The 21,513-nt window shown below is 37.4% G+C and overlaps 1 protein-coding gene across 2 annotated transcripts in view; it reads right to left on the bottom strand.

Annotated features, from left to right (window-relative positions):
- Positions 1 to 1,118: 1,118 nt before the first annotated feature.
- The window catches only part of QSOX2 (quiescin sulfhydryl oxidase 2), a 28,945-nt gene continuing 8,550 nt past the window's right edge, over positions 1,119 to 21,513 (bottom strand). For both annotated transcript variants that reach the window (XM_075519540.1, XM_075519541.1), the window contains exons 6-13: positions 19,842 to 19,987; positions 18,696 to 18,839; positions 16,378 to 16,507; positions 13,925 to 14,047; positions 12,590 to 12,740; positions 8,205 to 8,393; positions 3,999 to 5,573; positions 1,119 to 3,827 (exon numbers count right to left, since the gene is read on the bottom strand). In XM_075519540.1, coding sequence (XP_075375655.1) covers positions 5,023 to 5,573; positions 8,205 to 8,393; positions 12,590 to 12,740; positions 13,925 to 14,047; positions 16,378 to 16,507; positions 18,696 to 18,839; positions 19,842 to 19,987 — 1,434 coding nt within the window. In that variant the 3' untranslated portion in view covers positions 1,119 to 3,827; positions 3,999 to 5,022. The remainder of the gene's footprint in view (positions 3,828 to 3,998; positions 5,574 to 8,204; positions 8,394 to 12,589; positions 12,741 to 13,924; positions 14,048 to 16,377; positions 16,508 to 18,695; positions 18,840 to 19,841; positions 19,988 to 21,513) is intronic.

The raw sequence follows: 21,513 nt of genomic DNA, 5'->3' as shown, positions 1-21,513 counted from the left end.
CCTCATGTTTTCAGCCCCACGGGTCGTTCACACGGTGGCACCATCTCGGCAGGTTTCCACAAAAGCCCCTTTGGATGACCTCCGCACTAGCGTCCTCCTGCTCAGATTGTAGCGGGCATCAGACCCTGCCCATAGTCTTCCTCACTGTGGTTCTGCCACCATTAAAAAAACCAAACCAAACATATATTTATTCCTGTTTTTCTCTCTCTCCTGGGTTCAGAAGATCACTTAGCAGCCCCTGAGAAGTCTGGGCTTAAACATATCCCCCTCCCTTCTGCGGACAGACCCAAAGGCTGCACTTACACAAACTGGCACAAGTTTCTTGGATGACAGCCCTTGTCCCCCTCACTTTGACACCAGAGCAGCAGCTCATGCAGCAAGTTCCCAGGACAACCGTTCACACCTCTCTAAAACAAGGCAGCAGCTGTATTAACTTTGGGTGGTAAGGACAGGGCACTCCCAACCCTGCCCCAGCAGGGACAACGTCTGTGTTTGCCAAGACTTTTAGGCGATGAGCCCTCCATCAGGTTCCCCGGGGGAACATCACTGTTTTCCAGGCAAGGTCATGGGCCAGCGAGGAAATGCGCGTCTCCCTGGAGAAGTGGGTTGCAGTGCCAAACTCCAAAGAACCTTCTCTACAGGTTTAGAAATCTTACCAATTTCTAAAAATATCTTGGAGTACTTCCATGGGTAGACAAAGAATATTTTCAATGTCACCCATCCCACCTCCTCAGAAGCCCTGCGGGTGCCAGCAGAAGCTGCAGAAAGATTCAGCAGCACCCCGTGGAAGTTAGCACCATCCCGGCCAAAGAAGAGATATTCACGTTTAAGGGACAGGAAGATTTGGGTACGTGTGTATAGAGAGAGAGAATGTGCAAATCAGTGGTCAGAAACCGACAATTTTTCCATCACTCCTGCAAATATTTTCTAAAGTTATGGGATAACAGTGAAAGAAATGGAATAAAAGTTTCCCTGCTCCTGGTACTTTTCAAAATTAATAGCTACATAAAATGACCAATGTGGTTTGAAATGGACACGCACACCAGCTATCCTTGCAATAGTTTAGCTAAGAAGAACTTGAAAATACCAGTAAAAAGCCAAAACGCACCACTTTGCCGAAATGTTTACGATTTATTTTAAACAAGCACATTAGTTTACAATTTAGTACAAAATGGTCACTTTTCCTTCCTAGAGAGGTACGAGACTGAGTAAAAAAAACAAACCAAACAGACTACACTTGAAAAACGTCAAGTTATTGAATTAAAATAAATAAAACATTTAAATTACCGAACTGTTATGTTCACTATTTTTAACACCTCATATGCAATGCCCAGGCCTAGGCAACACACCTTGGACCCTTCCTTAAGATGGTCGTTCCCATCCAGTTCTGAGCAGGAATAGCAGGATGGATACACTGCTGGAAATTAAAAATCAAGAGTTCTCAGGAATAACTTCATCAGGTTTCTTTAGCACTTGCAGCTTTTCTTTCTCTCCTGACACATTCCACAGTACTCTTTTTATCTTCTATGCAGGCTTAATATTTCCTCTTTAAAAACATCTGAAGAGCAAAGGCGGCTCCATGAATTATGAAGGGCCAAGAAATCCTTCTCGGAAACGACTGCAACGAGCATGGTACGATCCACAGATGAACGTGGCATTGCAGACATGTCTGTGGTACAACACAATACGCAAATAAAACCTCTGGGACTGAGCAGATGGTGGTTGGAGACAATTTTTAAAAAGGAAAAATTTTCTTGTAACTCACCCACCGATGGCACACCACGGCAAAGCAGCATCACGCATTCCCCAGCAGACAGATCTTTACAGTCAGAGTACATAAAAGGATGTCATTTGTCATTATAAAGATAGAAAATAAGAACAAGTAAACCGAGATTTACACAACTGAATTCAAAAATCAAGAAAACTTTTCCAGATGAGGTCACCACTAGCAATTAAAGTGAAAGCCTTAGCCAGGTAGCTGGCAACAGAGTCAGAGCACCAACACGGATAACCAACATCCCAATTTCATGCTTTTACACTCTTAGAAAAAAAAAAAACCCACCAGAAGTTTCAGTATCAGTTTATTTTGTCATGTTTCCAGCAGGGTCACAGCAACATGGAAGTTAATGGTGTGTGGCAAAAAAACCCCACCCAACCTTATTCCAAAACCATGTTTGCTGCTGTTTTAATGGCAAAATCATCCCTACAAACCTTCAATGCCTTTTGTTTTCATATGCAGATGAAAATAAGCAGAAGGAGTCAAAGCTAACAAACTCGGATCTATCTGGTAGAGTTCTAAACAGCAGCAGTAGTGACTGGTTTTCAACTTCAGAATGCACGACAGCACTGACAGCAGGCAACTCAATAGTCCCACAGAAACTGGCCAAATTTTTCAGATCCCATACTTGCTGTGCTGCAGTTTCGGTGTTTTGGTGGTTGCGTGGGGTTTTTTTGAGAAGCTATATGTCCTTGCTTCTTGGCTGATATCAACATCTCCCCAGATGAAGTCACTTAAAAGTTGCCTGATTTTCAAAACGAAATTTGGAAACTCTGAGCTTTCCTCTTAAGTCACCTCCTCCTGGGACCTCTCACTGGATTCCAGCACAAAGCAAGTGGCACTGACGAGCCAGCCTGGACTACCTTCCGCCCTGGTTCACTGTCTTTCTAGTTCGTCACTAGTTGTTTTACTATTCAAAGCCGTGTGCTAGAAAGAGAATTATAGGGGCGCTTATAAATTCCTAAAGGAGACACCCGTGATGGCTCCTTGTGCCAGAACTCTCGAACAGTGAGGGTCCTTAAAAAGCAGAGACTGACTTAACGTCACAGACTTAACATCAAAGTTAAAGAGAGAAGTTTTCATGTTAGACCGCAGGCAGCAGCAGTTGCCCGCAGGTGCTCCCAGCAGCGCTCGGCTCCGTGGAGGCCGTGCGTGGCAGACGGCAGGAGCCGGCCTCCAGCTTCACGGAGAGAGCATGGGGCCAATTTTCTCACATTGGAGCAAGAGCCGTCGGGTGCGTACAATAAACAGTGAAGATGGCTTAAGAAAACCACAGATAACGCGCCTCTCTATGTACATCAGACTAACAGGGGCCTGTGAATGGCAATTTTTTCCTCTGATATACGTTTACAATAACCACAGAAAGTTATTACTTTATGTGCATGTTATTTTGATAAACTTAAGGAACAAGGGACAGTAAATCTTTGAAGCTCCATTCCAACTGGAAGCTGCAGAAACTCCTGTCAGAAACGTTCAGTTTTGTGAACAAACAAGATTTGATTATGAAAAAATATCCCCGTTGAGTTTGTGTGCTTTTAGACCATTCTTGTTGCTAGGCTTTAAACTTTTTATGCTAGGGCTTATGATGGAAATAAGAGGAGGACACCCTAACAGTATAAATACTATGAATTGGCCTGGGACTATTTATTCCTTCTCGCGTAACAGAAGAGCTAGCAAACATTCAATTAAATTAAAAGTTGCAAATGTAGAATTGAAAGGAAAAGCCTTTTTATATAACATAATTAATCTGTAGAACTCACTGCCACGAGAAAACATTGAGGCCAAAACCTATTAGGATTAACTAAAGATTAGGTAATGGATAACTAGAACATGCTCAATTACATTGGATAGGATTATAAACTTCACTATCCAGGACGTGAATTATCCCCCACAGCTAGGATCAGAAAGGAACTCCTATTCCGAATGGTAATTTTATAACTGTTTGCATGGTTTCTTCTAATTGCTGCCAGCCAGGACCCCAGACAGAGCTGTAAAGGCAACCGCTGTATTCCCAGTTGCTGCCACACCCCAGAAAGGAACAGCTCTCAGACTTAACCATGTTAAACCCTTCTTGACCCAAACAGAGGAGCGCTCCAGCAGAAGGGCAGGAGAAATGGGCTGTCCTTAAGTACCGTACAGAACTTTACAGCTAGCAGGTGATGCTCTGTGAGCTCAGAACTGGAAATACCAAGTGAAGTGTTTACCCCAACTTGCGAGAAACAAAATTACTGTATTGTAATTGTAATGGAATCATCCAACATCATAAGAAACTTAATACTTCCAGATCTGTACATTTGTTCTGGCATGCTGATACAAATCTCACTGTCCTTCACCAAAACTACTGTTTCCCTTTACTGGAGTTCATCAGAATTGGCTTCCATCTGGATAACACAGTAATTACTCAGCTACTTTTCCGGTTCATAAATGAGCGAGGCGAGTTATCTAACGCTCCATCAACACATCCAACAGAGGAGCAAGTAAAGCACTCGGTCCAAGTCTGTCCTTGCTTACCTCTAAACTCCATTAAAATAGATGACAGCATTAGCAATCAGAATCAGGCTGCTTACCAAGATACAAACAGCCCCAAAACTCTCATCCTAGCAGAGACATACACATCCTTGGCTGGAACACACGGGAGAATGGAATACTTACTTGAACATGTAATGCTTTCTACTTTAAATATGTAGTGTAAATAATATTTGAGAAAGTCACATAGGTTTAGAATTGATTTAATCAGAATAGAACTCTTGCTTCCTGGAAAAAAAAAAAAAATCAGAATTCTTGCTTCTCCAAATGAAGCAGCCCAGGTAACAGCATAACTGTTCAGTACTCTGGTAGGTAAAATCAGCTGTGGATAAATTAAAAAAAACCAAACAAACCTGACTTGAAGTACACAAAACAATATCCAATTTCCTTCTAAAACCAGGCACTGCTGATTGCATAATGTAATGTTTACTCTGAAAATGAGTAAAGGATGTAGGTGGTAAGTCACGGAAAAATCTTAACTGAAAAATGCAATGCTTACTTCAGTGGACATTTTACAATAGCACTATGTGCCTCACTTAAAGATGAGGGGTCTTACAGCGAGCTCTGTATATTAACCTAGAACACTCGTGAAATGACTTGGGAAGAAAGGGGTTTTAAACAAGGAATACTGTATATAAAATCCCTGATCATAAATATTAAAGCTGTATCTGGTACTGAACAGCCACATATAATGAAAACTTTGTTTCCAATTTAAACTTCTATACAGATGAACGATAATACTTCACTTTCCACCGTTTAGATCTCATTCGGAAAAAAAAGTACATTATCATTAAAAATAAGGATGATGCTACATACAGTATGACACACAGACTCATGTCTATGTTTGAAAATCCAATCCCTAGGAAAGACACGGCCTGCTTCGTCTCTTTAAGGTTAGCTGATCCACCTGCGCCTTTACCGCTATCTTTGACAGGTCCACGATTTGCTATTAGCTTATCTAAGACCTTTGATTCTGAATCTAGTATGTTTACTTTATCCTGGATCTTATTTTCTCTGTTTCCACTTGGTTTCTTCAGTAGGCTTTTGTCTTTCACCTCCCTTGTATCTCCCTGTTCAGTTTCACTGGAGTCAGTCTGGCTTTCAGTGTATTTATGGAGAATATTTTCACTGTTATAGTGATACTTCATGAACTGTAGAACCTGGGCTTCATTCCAGCTGTGTAATCCTTTAATTTCTTCATGACATGCAGGACAAATGTCTGGAGTTGGCCACTGAACTTTGGGAAATTTTGGATCTTCCGTCAAATCACCTAATTGGGAGGAGAAAAAAATAAAAATATCAGTGAATGAATTAGGAAAGCTGAACCATCAGGCACTTCACTGGAAAGCACAGAGAGTATTTTCCACTTATAAATAGTGAGGTTGTCAAAAAAAGCCCACAGCACAACAATGTTTGTATTCAACTGAAGACAATCACGAACAAATTTGGAAATTCCTAAGTTTCCTTATGGATGCATCAATTAGGTTCCGAAGTATTGCTTCCTCTTTCAAAATACAAACACTAAATCATAATTATTTTCCTTTTCTCTCAGTAAAAGCTGTAGCATTCAAATTCTAATACAACAAGATGCTACAATTGCTGTGGTTTTAGAAGGCATGAAAACACCACCATCTGGGCCTTTCAGGGGTTAACTTGAATTATGGTTCAAAACAAACTGCTCTTTTGCACTCCATACTCTTTAATCCTGAAGCCTGCTTTGCAGCAAGCAGTTTCAAGGCCAAAGACCTGCAGATATTTTCACCTTTCTATATTGTGACTCCTTCCCATCCTAAGCTTGCTTTTTCATAGCTTGCATTATTACTATAGCAAACTACTGTCAGCACTTTAAGAACCATTGTCATATTTAACATGTATTTTTCAGCTTGCTTTTTACCATTTCAAGATGTAACGCTGTCTCGAACTAGATCCAATTTTAACGTTTCAGTCACTCACAGCTCTGGCCACCTTTCTGTCTTGATGGCAGAGCGCTGAACACTGTAGCTAGTGTTGCACTTTGCTCTAAAAAAATAACATTTAGAAATGTGGGTGGAGATCATTTTTAGAACAAAAATCTCTACCTGGTAAAAAACCTACTTTATTTATCTGATTGTTACTAGTACACAAACGCTTAAAATATTTCAGAAATAAATATAGATTCTTGTTTTATTAGTATTCTTATCCTTTTTAAAGGCAGGAAACTTCCCCATGATTTTGAGGAAAATATTGTTTAGGGGTTCAAAGAACGCTTAAAAATATTTGTGTCCTTGATATTTACACGTAAGAGAGCAAGCTTGCATTTCAGATATCTTTAACTAAAGATCACTTGGTAATCAATTTGTTTCAGTAGAGAAAGTAGAAACAAAACATCTTCTGGTAAGATTACAGACAGAAAACTTGCTGTACTTCATGTTTTCCTGCCAAAAAGAAGAATGCTATAAATTCGGTACATTCTAAAGCAACAGGAAAGAACTAAATAGGGCAGAGCCATATACAACAATCTCATGACCCGCACTAGAAGGCTGTGCCAAGGTGTTTTCATTGACCGGTCAAACATTATTTCTCACTGAAAGCTGTATATATTACCAGAAATACAGATGCAGCTTTTAGGAATTAAAATAAGTCACTGTCCCAAAGAGAAATTTTAGTAAACTTAAAAAGCATAATTTAATATTATTATTTATTCCAGTATGTTTATACTTCTTACTAAAAGGGTATTTTAGCCGGCTGTTGCGTCATCTAAATCAATATCCATGCGAGTTTTCCAATACCTTAATGTTCTAAATAAGTATATTGCTCCGCTACTTAGCAACTTCAAGGTAACAAGACAACTTTTTTTTTGTGTGTGTGTGTTCAACCTGGCAATAGTAACAAACATTAGGGGATGTTTTTGTTTAATACCTCATCATTTACTTTTTTCTCCTTGGAGAAAGGAGACAAACTGTTTACGCTCACAACTGTATTTAATACTTCATAAATCTTGGGAATTCAGCATAACCATAATATAAACACAATATAGCATATTTAAATTGTAACTAATGCTACATTACACAGATCCATAACAGCAGACAGGGATTAAGTGCAAAGAGAAACCAATTTTCTTTAGTGCTTTAGTTACTTGATACCCCCATAACAGAACGGATTAAATACAACCAGTATTTTAACGGCACTTTTAGTCTAACTGAAAACATAGCAATCTAGTGGGGGAACAGATTTTCCTCACACAGTAATTTTATTTTATTCAGTTGCTGATCTGCTAATAGTTTAGGCTCTTTTATCCTGAGAAAGTCTCCTGTTCAGTTATCATCATTTTCTGTACAGCATCTTTCCAGAACAAAATGAAGACAGGTTTTAACATCTATTTAAACTGTTACAGAAAGAAATTTAATTATTTTTTATCCACTGATAAGTAGCTGAACTGTATTCCTCCTTTCTGGAAAGGCTTTGATTTGTACTCCAGAAAGATCCTCTCATCAAGCAACAGGTGAAATCTCAGAACAAACAGGATCTTTGAGAACGATGATGTTTTCTCGTTACATATCCTAAGAGATAACTATGTTACTGGAGGATAGTGTATCTCAAGTGTATAATTCTCACTCATGCAATGGTTAGTGTGTTGGTCTTTAGAGATATACTTGATTGGTTTTGCTCTATCCTAGGTTTTGCTCTATCCACAAGTACCCTTTCTCGTGCGCCAATGTAAATGTGGAGTTAGTCTTTGGAAGTCAGTATTTAATAAAGGACTGTCAAGCTGGAACAACTGTTACTGTTGTTTCTAAACTCACGTTAGAGCCTAACTTGCATATCTCTGTTCAAATACAAACCACGTTGTATAAAATGCTATAGCCGTGCCTTTCAGACACAGCTACCTTTGGTGGGTTTTCCTTAGCAAGGTCTTCCATACCTGCGAGCCTGTTATTCACTATGTTGTGTTTCTCCCAGAGCCAGAGAACAGCCTTGTCTAAGGTTTTAACGGAATCCATGGACTCTTTAGCCATTTCTTCAAAATGCTGAGCACAAGCCTTGCATCCAAAAAAGTGGTGAATGTATCCCCGCATGATCTGAAGTACTATTTGGGGATTGTCTTCAAGACCTAGGAAGACAGATGATAGATGCATTTAGCAGCATCTGGACAAACGCAGCTTCAACAGAGGTACTTTAACGTACATAAAAGTGAACCATGGCAAAAGGAAAGGAAATGTTGCTACCTTCTTGTTCCATGCAGATTTACACCTCCACTTTAGAGACAAGAAACTAGCTGCTTTTGTAATTTAAAGATATCCACAGCAAACGTGCCATCATACAGAACGTATACCTCAGTAAGTCACAAAAATATTAAAGGGATTAAAAGCTTCACACAGTTCTTAAAAGAAATACCCTTCCCCCCAAAAATACATATATAATATTGTCACTAAGTAGTTGAGGTGAGACATTTAGAAACCAAATTATTTGGCAATAAATTACATTATTTATTGTTTAAAGCGATCTCAAACAGTATGTTTCAACACATACTGTTTTGAAAGGTTGTCTGGGATATCAGACACAAGTGCAAGGGAATTATTTCAAACACACTAAGGTTCAAAAAATGCTAGGTGAGCGATAGTGTTCTTAAAAACGCCAAGTAGCATTTATACCAATACATACTAACACATTTAGTCTATACAATCGTGTTCAAAGTTACCCTGTTGAGTTACATTAAAATTAAAGTTACATTAAAATAAGAGTTAAAGGTCAAGTGTTCTTTACAGTGAAATTTCTTCTTTCAAAGAATATCTTACCATTTGAGGGGGGAACAAACTTCGCTAAATGAAAATCAGACATTCAAATTTTTTTTCAGAAGCCCATTATCAGAGTACATTTTGAAATTGTTAAAACATGCAAAGTTCACGCTGTCCATACTTCACACAATTCTTCTGGAAGTAGAGACTCTCTCCAATTTCTTGCCCAATAACTAAATGACCATTTGTTATGCATCCACCATTACATTTATGCTCAGGCACTAAAGTTACGGTGACCCTGCTACTGAAAAACCAAGAGTCAAAAACCCTCTGATAAGTATTTCATAAGGTGCCTGTGATATCTGTTTGTTACTCCATAACTCTGAAGTATTACAGAATACCAGAATCTCATTACAGTTATTAATTCCATGGCTTTTTTGGCAGGCACTGAATGCATACGCATAATAGCTACTTAGCAACATTTGAACTTTCAAGAGTAACTCGGGAATTCCTCCTAAAATACAAACACACACATTATTCTTTCTCTAACACTCACACTTTTACACTAAAGACAATGCAAAAGAATCATTGTTTTATTCAGAAGTCAGTCAAGGTCTTTACAGATTGAGAACTTTGTCCTGGGCCTTTATTGTGACAGCAGGTAGTCCCTACATCTAAAAGTGCCTTGAAAACCTGATATAATTCATTGAAATCCTAATGGTTTCATCTCTGTCTCACAGATTTTCTGATTCATGCTTAATTGACCTAGTAAATTATGCCAAAATGTATTTACAAATGTACTATATGTTACCACGAACGCACACTTGTCAAACGAAACACATCTTATGATGCAGATTGATCAAATTACCGACTCCTGCAGTTGAACACCTCTACCACGAGTAATTTACTATGCAGGTTTTGTAGGTTCTGTAGTAAAGGGTTACGGTGCTTTGCTCACTGTACTATTCTGCTAGTGAATAACAGTTTGGTAGCACATATGCCCTCCATACATGCACTGGTTTTTTTTTTTTTCAAAACCCAAAAATTCTCAACAAAACCTCTGCAAAACTATCAGAGTACTTCTCTGTTATGTATACAAGAAATGCACGAAGACTGTCATAAACACCTTCATTTAGAACAACAACATTATATTCTTAAACACGGCAGCAAAAAAAACTCTTTAAAGCCAAAAATAAATCACTAAAAGCAAACAATCTCTACTCAGACATTCAATATCTGTGATTGAATAGGCATGTATAAATAAAACCTATGAGATTAAAGCAGATTAAATTACAGTATTAAAAGAAAGGCTGAAAAATAATTTTGGAAAGTTGAAACGAATTTCAGGCAAAACAGTTTTACCATATATACCAAAATATATATTTAGAAAAAAAACCCCAACACACACAACAAAAGTAACTACTAGCAAATAACCTCTTTATGGAGGAACAGAGATTCATACACAAATTTAATTATATCTGTTCTCCTGTGTAATGTTACGCTCTTGAAAATTCATTTTGTGGGGAGGTCTTTCAAATTCAACAACAGATTAAAAAGAATCCAGATAATTTTTTTAATAAAATCCACAAGCCTGTCTTATTCACACCAATAGATCCTATTACCTAAAACCACATTTCATATAATTAAGCGTGTTCAGGACTAGATTTCTACAACGATTTTATACATCCTCGGATGTGAGCAGTTCTGTTCAGAGTTCCTCTGGATTCCCTTATGCTGATCCCACTGCAGGTTCAGATTACGCCGTTCAACATTAAAACGTGTCAAATCTAAACCAATAAAAACATCCTATCAAGAAAGCCATAGCAAGTTCACACTGACTGCCAGACTCCGCAAGTAGAGGAAACTATGAAGAAAAATACAGCTGCTTTAAAAAGAAAACAAACAATTGCAAAATGGCTCATTTTGTTTGTTTTTCTTTTATCAGCCCAGAGATGAATCTTCTATTAACATCTGCCATGTATCATCGTGTAATCCTCCTTTTCTCTTTCCTCCCAAACTACTGCAATTCAGGGTAACCCTAATCTTTAAAGTGGACAAGAACCATAAAACCCTACCTGTGGTGGGAAGGATTAGGGAGTACATCATGCTTTTTAGTAGATGGGATTTAAACAAGCAATAAGGAGAGGAAAACCTCCCAAGACATAATCCGACAGTCTCAGACTGACCCAATTCTTTCACCATAAGAAGTGATCATCACATATCTGTCCCGATTTAAATCGATGGTTAAGTGTGCCAAAGAGTTTTCAGGTTCTACAATGTATTTTTAACTTCAGACTCACTAGAGCTCATGCTTGAAACGTGGGAGCAATTTAAGATGCAATTTTGTATAGTTAAATATTAAGTTAAATATTACTTTTAATTAGAACACCTTTGGCAATTGGGACAAAAGGGGAAATTTAACTTATGCATGATTCTGTTGAACAGCTAATATATCATCCGGTACAAAAAAAACCCCAAACTCACCAGGCAGAACACAGTACTAAATTACAGGGATTCAACCTACTATCCCATGAATAACAAACAAAACAAGACAAACCAAAGAGAGAAACAGAAATCAACAACAGGATGATTAGCTATCAAAAAAACCCCTTATTCTGCAGGAGATTCAATATTAAGAATTGAGAGATTTTCACCGTGATTGCAAGTGAAACTGGACAAATGTGTGTATCCATAATTCGAAATATTTTTTTTTAACATACAATCAGCAACTGACAAATTGCAAATTTCTGAGTTTTATGATCTAGTAACATTCCATCTAGCATTCTTATGTTCCTTGGAAGAGACATTAAAAAGGTTTAAATGAAACCTAAATAGAACTATAACCAAACAAAGCACTGTCCTGGCAAGAATAAAAATATATGAAGGCCAATATTTTAGCATTAGTAATTCTATTTCCCTTGTGCAAGGAAAATAGATTATACATCCAGCATGTTTCTTAAACAGGAATCATCACCAGAATATTAACACACTGCTTCACAAGATGCTGCAAGTCTAAAAATAAACAATTTTACAAAGTGCTTGCAAAGTAGTATATCACTGCACAGATTAATGGACACTGGGTACATTCAGCTGAAAAAAACCCCTGTCATAACATTCAGTATTTAAGAATTAAAATTACAGGATTGGCTAATGGTTGTACAGCTTTTTTAGCTACTAAACTGCACAGTTAAATCTCATTCTTCTCAAATTAAATTAACAGTGCAACCTCAGGTAACCTGAGCAATCTTCATCCCTTTTCAAGTAGTTCAAAATTCCTTTGTTTGAAATTCACTCCTCCTGCTTTATTTACTTTATTTACCACATTTCTAAGCAAGGACAAATTGACACGCTCTCTTTCAAAGCCCTCCCGCTGCAGTAAAGCTAGGCTCTGACCCCTGCTGGTACAAACCCTGAAAGCTGAGCCTCGAAAGCCCCTGTCCTCCACCAATGTATTAGCTGAGTATTTACACACACAAAAGTTTGCTCTAAGCCATTACTTTTTCTATTGCATAGCAGAACTGCTGCACATATTTGTCTCGTCCTTCAAGTGTTTCACATAACTGCTGCTTACCTGTATTTATCAAAACTTTTGGTCGCAGCGCAGCTTGAACGGTTAGGGTATGAAACAGCTTCCAAAGGGAACAGGTATAACCTCTCAGCTCTGGTCTGCTGCCCTGACATCCAACCCACTGAATTTTCGTAGGGAGAAATATCCCAGAAATCTGGGGGGGGAGGGGAAAAAAAAAATTAAGATATACACAGCTCTGGGACCTAAATTCACTACTGAACATAACAGCAGTCACAGTTGATCCTACCTTGAAATTGAGATGATCCAAGGATAAAGAATAGTAAATGACTCTTTCTGCTCTTGTTGCTAATGAATTCACGCTTGAGGCAAACAAATTTTAAACATATAACAATCCTTAAGTCTGAGATACTCTGATGCACCACTATGAAACTCATCCCTCTTGCAAACATATTACATGATACACAACGTACCGTCACTGATGTCAAACCTACTAAAATGCACATCACAAATGTCTAATTAGTCTGACCGAATACATTAAGTAGCTTAACTTGTAAAGTTTTTTTTAAGCACAGTGTGAACACAACGCACACACACAAATACTACTGTAAACTCTGAGTGCTACAGTTTCCCTGGGCACATTAAAAATTCTGTATTACTCAGCAAGATCTACATGACTCCCAGTGGTAAAGTCTTAACAGGCTAAGATGCAGAATTCATTATTATTTCTTCTTCAAACAAAACCACTACTTATTCATTATACCTAAAATTCAGTGCAAGATTTTAGTTTGAGACTTATCTCTCTGCTTCCTAAAACACAAGAGAGCTTTCCAAATTTCAGATAACAATCCCATTTCATGGGAAGAAAGACTCATCTGAACTTCTGCACAAAGATGGCCCTATCACAGGGCTTTGCATTACCCAAGTGAGATGGGATTCCTAGCAAAGCCTTTACTGTGCCAGGAAGTTAAAGAGTACTGGGGGAAACTCTTCAGCAATAATGCCCATTTCAGTGGGTGAATTTCTCATCACTTAAACTCTGACCTTTAAGAGAATCCTGCTGACAGCAGGCATAGCGACCAAAGGCGACTCAAAAATATCCGCTGGGAATCTTGCATCATTTGAAGCTGACGTTAGGGAACAGGCGTATGTTAGCGATTGCTTGCTCATTATAAAACTGAGACAGGATTGTGTATTTCAATTCTCTCAATTCCTTCATGTGGATTTTTTTTCTAGTAATGATTTCACTTTATTTTCATTTTAACCTTCTTATAACTCCATTATGACGGAGGGACCATCCGTAAGTGATGTCTTAGATTGATATAGAATCTTATCCTTTACTAATGCTGTATTTTATGCCGGGAACTAGTAACAGCTTACCCGCATTTTGTTGTTGACCAGATCTAGGATAGCATCATAAGGGATTTTGTCTAATGGAAGGCTCACCAGCCACTCTTGCAAGGTCTCTAACAACTTTACCACAGGCTGACGGCCAGGAAAAAGCTGAGAAAAAAAAAAGTGAGAAGAAAATACCCATATTTTAAAGCACAAATCTCATTAGCAGCAAGACACTTCTATCTTTATCTAAACAAGTTGTTCCTGTCTTTAAAATGCTTCATATTCTCTTTTGCTATGGGCACATTAATTACTTGTTCTACTTTCAATAAAAAGCCATCTCACGCTAACTTTCACTTACAAAATTTAACAAGTTGCATGCACAAAATGTTAACCAGTAAAATGAAGCTACTCAACAGCAGGCAGAGATGCTACAGAACAACTTTTGACAGATTACATAGAATTTCACATTAAGGTAATTCAGCTCAGTGTATAGCTCAAAAAGGAGCAGAAGACCTAAGTGAATCAGAGAGACTGAAATCCCTTCTCACTCTTAGAAAATTAATCACAAAAATTAGTTCTTATAAAATATTTATTCAGATTTCTGTAAACGTAGATGATGTTGGTCATCTAGAAGAGCATTTTCCTTTTCATATGTGTGACAGCGATTTCCAAAGTGATTTGGAAATAGGGACTTCCTTAACTTGCAACTTGAAGTCAGAGTCTGGCAGATGAGTGTGAGGAACTGTAAATCAGAGGTAATGCCATTATTTTACACTAGAAATGGTATTTTGCTTTAGTAATAGTTATAATTACTATAGAATTAAGTAGAGTATGCATACCATCCTCTAAGTACCCTTCCAGAGGGAGCAGTATTTCACCAGATGGGGAAATAAAGTCCCTGTATCTGCTACATTAAATACATAAAGCAATTTATGACAGAACATGCTATACATATGCTAGTCATTCTGCAGCTGTTGTCCAACTATCAATAATATCTCTAATTCACAGACCACTGACTTGATACCATGCAAATCTAATGGGCAGGAACTCCCTTTTGCTAATTGTCTGTATTGTATCTAACACAAAGGACCCCGGGCATTGTTTCGGTTCAAAGACAACTCTTAAATAGTCTGTAAAAAACCAGCACACCTCTGAACTACTGACGACATACTATGATTACATTTACTCCTGTAGGAGGCCCAGAATATCATGCATTACTATCTAAAAGGCAATAGTTGCACAGTATCTCAGGTAGGTATTAGTCTCATCAAGGATTCAAAAAACAATGGACTTCTGCCCTGATTGCCAAAAAAAATAATTCTACAACACTGAAAATTCCCCAAGTAGGGAACTATAGACCTCTGTGACTTGGGATGTATCATCACTATAAATATGCTGATAGTATAAAAAGTTTCCTAATGGAAACACCGGAGAATCACGAATGAGAACTACGAGGAAAGTGTTACATGACAAGAGAACGCAAATAAAGGACAGCAGTCCCCACTCGTACAATGGCAGTCTGGAGACGAGCATGCAACTGAAAGAGAGCATTCCCCATTTAGGCACTAACAGCCAGGGAAGCAAATGACATCAGCTGGCCAGGAGCCATCAGGAAGAACAGAGGATGTTTTAGGGATAATATGATGGAAAGATTACTACTACACTTTCTTAAAGAAATGAGGCCAGCTAGAGATTTTGGACGGCTGATAGCTGCGGGGGGGAAAGAAACTGTCTGTCTGATTTTCAGATAAATCCAGATATTTGGAAATAGTTCATATAGGCCTTATTATTCCCTTAAACAGATATTGATTCGCTTTCTTTAAAATAAAACAAAGTGTTAGCTGCTCAGTAAGTAAATATAAAGATACATTGGTCATTTCAGTAGCCTGACATTATAAAGTAAATTATTTCAATTTTTTTCAAGTCATATCACATTATATTACAGATATTGTCCCTTCACTCAAATGTAATATGTAAGCATCTTTATTTTTTAAATAATTATATTCAATACCTCAATTATTTTGAAATAATTAAATTCAATAACTCAATTATATTCAAAATTGAGACAGAAGTTACTAATATCTCTAAATAGAACACCATTTGTCAAGTATGCACTAACGAAATCCAAAAGTCAAGAATGAAAAACAAAGGCTTTTTTAATCCCACTCAGTTACAATAGCTACTTATACTGAAAATCTGATAAATGGACTATATTTACAGTGTTTGTTCAATATGCTGCAGACTACTTAAGCTTTATTTAATTTTGAGCCCTCCAAGATTAAATTAAAATGCATTTCAACCCTATAAGTATGTCAGAACGGCATACAATAACTCAAAAATAACATTTAAAGAAACCCACAAAACTATTTTTAAGCTAGTGAGGAAGCATATATTTAAACATTCTGAAAGATGTTTTGAGAGGCTTATGTCACATAATAAATTTTATGTTAGAGTCACTTTATTCTTACAAATAATCAAAGACTAGAAGTGTATACCTTGGCAGAGATGGTAACAAAATCCTTGAAGGTCTTTAGCTCAGCTCCCTCAAGTGTCTTGTGCGTAGCAAGCTCTACCCTGAGCAGGTAATGCAATCCCGATTCAAGGTCAGCCATGTACAGCTTAGATCTGAAACACACATATATAATGTTATACAGTGGCAGGTTTCTTTCGCTCATTTTCTCACCAGTCATGAAGGTAAAATTGATATATAGTAGGTGTCATTAAAACCTCAACATTTGCCACTCCACAGTGATTGCATTATATCCTACACCAGTATGGGAAGACACAGCAGTTACTTCAGGTGCTCAGTATGGTGAATGTCAAGTTCAATGAGTTTCACTGTAACTCTCTTAAAAGAGTAATTTTATGTCATTTTGTTCAGAGTTTAGACAAATGAAGCATAACCACACACAAGAATTTCTTTTATATTTGACTAAACTTTCTGCCTCCCAGCCAGCTTTACCTTGTATGAAATTATAACCCTGACATTGTCAGCAAGGAAATAGCTAGTGTAAAGAAATTATAGCTTCTCTTCAGGATTGACCACAAATAGAAAAATGACATGCTATGAAAAAAGGCAGACTTTGTTGAACAAAAGTAGATTATACACAGAGCAGGAGTGCAAACAAGACTGAAAAAGGTCAGTGTTGGAAAGGACTGAATCTAGGAATCCTCTCCCAAATGCAGTAGTTTTACTGTACGTTCTTTGCATACAAGTTTAACAGTCAATTTTAATCACACCACCGCTTAAGACAGAATTAGGTACCTTATGACAGGTACAAGTAAAACATGTAAAGCAAATCAAAGATTTTAAGAGTTCCTTCTCACAACCAAGTAACTTCATAAGAACAAAAACACTTTACAAAGTACAAATACATCAGGTAAAACACCCTATCTTTCAATTCTTTCAGAGTACAAACTCTAGACAGTATGATACAGAGCAATGTAACCAAACAAACAGAAGTCCACATCATTAATAGAGTTAAACATTTCTTGTAAGAGTTCAGCAGCACTATTATTTCTGAAAACAAATAGAATTAAAAGAACAATCATTCAAGAAATTGGCTGGCCCCACCCCTTAAGTAACATATGAAAATACAGAATAATCTACATTCTCAACAACTCAAACTACAGACTTACTTTGAATTTCTCTCCTTAATTAATAACGTACTCACTTAAATTTAAAAGAACAGCAAAATTCTGCTTCAAGTTTCTTAAATAGAGAGACATCCATGTGAATGCATGAGGCTCCCCCAAAGAATCCTATTTAGAAGATACTTGGACTTGAGATTCACATCAACAAGATTTTGTCTTGCTAGAAAGCAGCTCAATAACTAAGTCGTTTTGATAACAGAATGTTTCGTATAAAATATTTTATAATAGTCATTGAAAGAAGATGACACTAATAGCGTCCATGAAGGGAAAATAAGTACAAAATTAAAGCACTCAGTCCTACATCTTTTCCATCTAAAGATGCCGAGGGATTATCTCTCTGCAAAGCCTTTGCATCCTTCTCTCAAAAAGACACAGAGGGAAAGAGGGTAAAGATAAACCTTACCGGATTTCATATGATAAACATCTTTTACAGTGACTTCAGTATTTTTTGTTATACTTGCATTTGACAAGCACTTTTTAGGGGGCACTGCTTCACTATTATACACTCAGAGAATTCCCATTTTCTACAGAAACGCTATAGCTTGTTATTTTACTATTTATTTTTTCAGGGACACCCATTACTTGCTGAAGTTCTGCAACAATTCAAATCAGTGATCTATGTACTTCAGGTAATGGATGATGAGTCCTTGGTATTTTTAAGTCAATTAAGTATTTAGCAATACTTTTGGAGAAAAACATTCCTTCCCTCGCAGTGCAATGCTTGCTGCTAAAAAACAAGTACTGGTAGCCCTCAATAATTTCACCTCTGAATTGTTTGAAGCGCTCGCTGCTCACAATCATAAAGAAGTTGTAACCTTGATGCTGGAATAGAACTAATTCACAAGCGTTACCTGAATATACTGAGAAATGGATGAAGTTGAAGCAACAGCTGAAAGCACTGCTTTCAGCTTCGATGCCATGATTTCTCCAGGATTAAGCACGAACGCCTGTAATTTTACTTGGCAGAAGAACGTAGACCATTCAGTAGTGACCAACCTATTCAACTCAAGGTGCATCACCTGGGATGGAATGAAGTAAAATTTTGAACTCCACTAGGATTTCATAATAAATTACAGCACAGTTTCCCATGTGGCAAAAAAAACCTGCAAGCAAATTTTTATAACCAAGCATTGATCTGAAAATCGAGGGTATCACTTACTTATCGAACTCTTTCCACACCTTGACTTCTGTACTCTCCTCCTTGTTTTCTTGAACAGGTAGCTGAAGTGGCAAAAGAAGTTTTTTTCTTACGCCTGGCAATGACTTTAAATACGAAGAAAAGAAAGACCGTAGAGGCTTCAAACTGCATATAAATGGACAAAGTAAAGATTACTTTTAATCTCAGACTAAGTGAATATCCAAAGCAAATCACTATATTTATAAAATAAGATATTCATTTTGTTTCATGTTTTTCAGTCCTAGTGCAATATGGTATGTTTTGATACCCAGTGAAATGAAATAATGTTCCATTTAGGAATAGTAGTAACAATCATTTGGATTAGTGGTTTGAGATTCCACTCAAAATAAGAACACATGTTCATCAAAACGTCAGTTTGCCTTACACAGGCAATGTTCACATGGAACAAGTGTTCTGACTTAGAAGCAAGGGTTTTTTAAGAACTTTGATGCTTCATTAATTTTTTTCACTTTTATTCCAAAGTGTTTTCCTTTCAGAAGTAACACTGTACTAGGTTAAAGCTATAAATAGGCAACAGGGGTGAGCAAAAGTAATATTAGGTCTCTTATTAAAAAAAAAAATAGAGGGAACAATATTAAATGGTTCATTAAGAACATTGCTCATTGCTCTCAGCATATCAAACTCCATATAACAAACACTGGCTTGGAGCTTTTATGTCCAGTTCGAAACACTACTTCAAATCATCTACTTAACAAGCGAGTTTTGTCAGCAGTATAAAATTGTTATCGTAGTCAAACACCACAAGGGTTATAATTAGCCACCACACCATTTTGGCTAATGTTCCCCACTATGTGATGAAATCTAACTTCCACTGGCATAACCCACGTCTGTTTATTACAAGCACTCACAAAGAGTAAACAAGACCACTAGATGATTTAACAATTGCTAGAGAGCACTCAAGACAGGCCATTCTCAAACACAAAGAAACGGACCTCACAACTGCAGTCAGTGCAATGTATCGATTACACCCCAGGACACGATGTCATTATACATATGCAAAAGAAGGTTATAGAGTAACTAACTTACTTTGTATGAAAGGAAGCTATGGAAACTGTTTTTATAGCTTAAGTGAACCTCCCCATATTCCTCAGACAGATAACTACTTACCTGTTAATTAATCCATGGGACCCATTTGGATGCATCAGATAGCATGAAGGGACTGAGGTAATACCAAGTTTCTCAAGAAAAGGCTTATCGAAATTCAACGCTCTCTTTACAATGATGTTTTCATACTGGATCAAGTCTAAGATAACCTGGATAATCAAAAGATGACATCAATTATACATTGTTCAAGGAACAGCCAATCTTGCAGGACAAGACATATAAATAGGTAAAGTGCATCATCCTTTAAGGGTATCATTAAGCTGTTCACCAAGGAAGTACATCTACGAGTATTCTGTGGACACTAACAATTTCACTTAAAGAAGATTTACTCTTCTCTGGAAATTATTTACTCCTGTCTTCCATGTTTTGTCCTTAGTCTATCCTGATCTTTTCCCTTTGAAGTCTAACATCTGAAGAAAACATGAGAATGAATGATAAAATGTACTCATATACCTCAGAAAAGCTCAGAGGATATTCCATAGGTACCAAAAGGGTTACGTTTCATGTTATATATGTAAGAGTCTAAAGGCAAATTTTCAGGTAGTGAAGAAACATTTATTTGGTCCCACCACTTTAGGGCATTCTGATGTCAAAGTCCATGACTTAGAAAACAATTAAGGGCTCCACAGGAGTTAAGGCTTTGCCTGGCAAGCCCTGCCAAATCAAGCTGTGTAGTCTGTGGTGTCACAGCACCCAGCTGTCTGTTCAGCTCTTTTTGTTTACCAACCCCACAGCAGAGACTCCATACAGGAACAGGTGCCTATATCTCAAAAGCTCCAGTTCACAGTCCAGCATCTTAGCTGAAACCAATCTTCAGCTGTTTAAACCTGATGCTGGGCTTTTGCACTAGAGCAGCTGGGAGTGGGTGCAAATTTCTTTGCAAGGTGTAAAATTCAGCAAAGGGTAGAGGAGGCAGAAGAGGATGGTAACATCGGAACGCCTCAAAGATTTGCGAGGACTCAACTATCAAAATTCTTTGCCAACTACAGCCAAAGCTGCACCTACAAATATGATGACTCAGTTATAAGCAATGAAAATTTTCCCTTTTTAAAAAAAAAAAAGCTTAAATACTAATTTCTTCCCTTCTTATATCCTACAGGATTCCACTGCTAAAGGCATCCTCTGTTGCCATTCTAATGGCCACACTCCTCACATCCTTCCATTAGGCTATGCTCTTATCCTACTGTTTCAAATGTTCCATTCTTACCTACAAAACCTCCCATGCTTCTGACTCTTCGCACATTTCTACTTGTCATTCTTTCACTTTTACCCCTCTCTGCCTCTTCTATATCTTTTTCCTGTTGTTAGTTTCACGGTTTCCAACATACTTTTCCCTTTCAGGTGAGTATTATCTTTGCTACGTTTTCCCTCACTTTCAAACTTGTAATTTAAGAGACCCTTCCTTCCTTCCATCAGTGATAAACGCATGGCCTTCCTTTCTTCAGCTGTTGTGAGTTCTATTAGGTTTGTCCATATTGTCTTATACTGTAAACTTGAAAACAATGTTATTTTCTATTTCACTAAACTATTCTATAAAGCTAAAATACTACATAACATTAGCAAATATTTTTTCTTCTGAAAGCAGACTCCACTTTCTGTTAATCAAATGACACTCAGTCTTTCCCTATAAGAGCAGGTAATAAAATTAAAGCAAGTATGATAAAAAAAGCTGAAG

Source organism: Mycteria americana, chromosome 17 (assembly GCF_035582795.1).
Source record: "Mycteria americana isolate JAX WOST 10 ecotype Jacksonville Zoo and Gardens chromosome 17, USCA_MyAme_1.0, whole genome shotgun sequence".
In the NCBI taxonomy this organism is placed as follows: domain Eukaryota; kingdom Metazoa; phylum Chordata; class Aves; order Ciconiiformes; family Ciconiidae; genus Mycteria; species Mycteria americana.
This window is presented reverse-complemented; position numbering and strand designations above follow the sequence as displayed.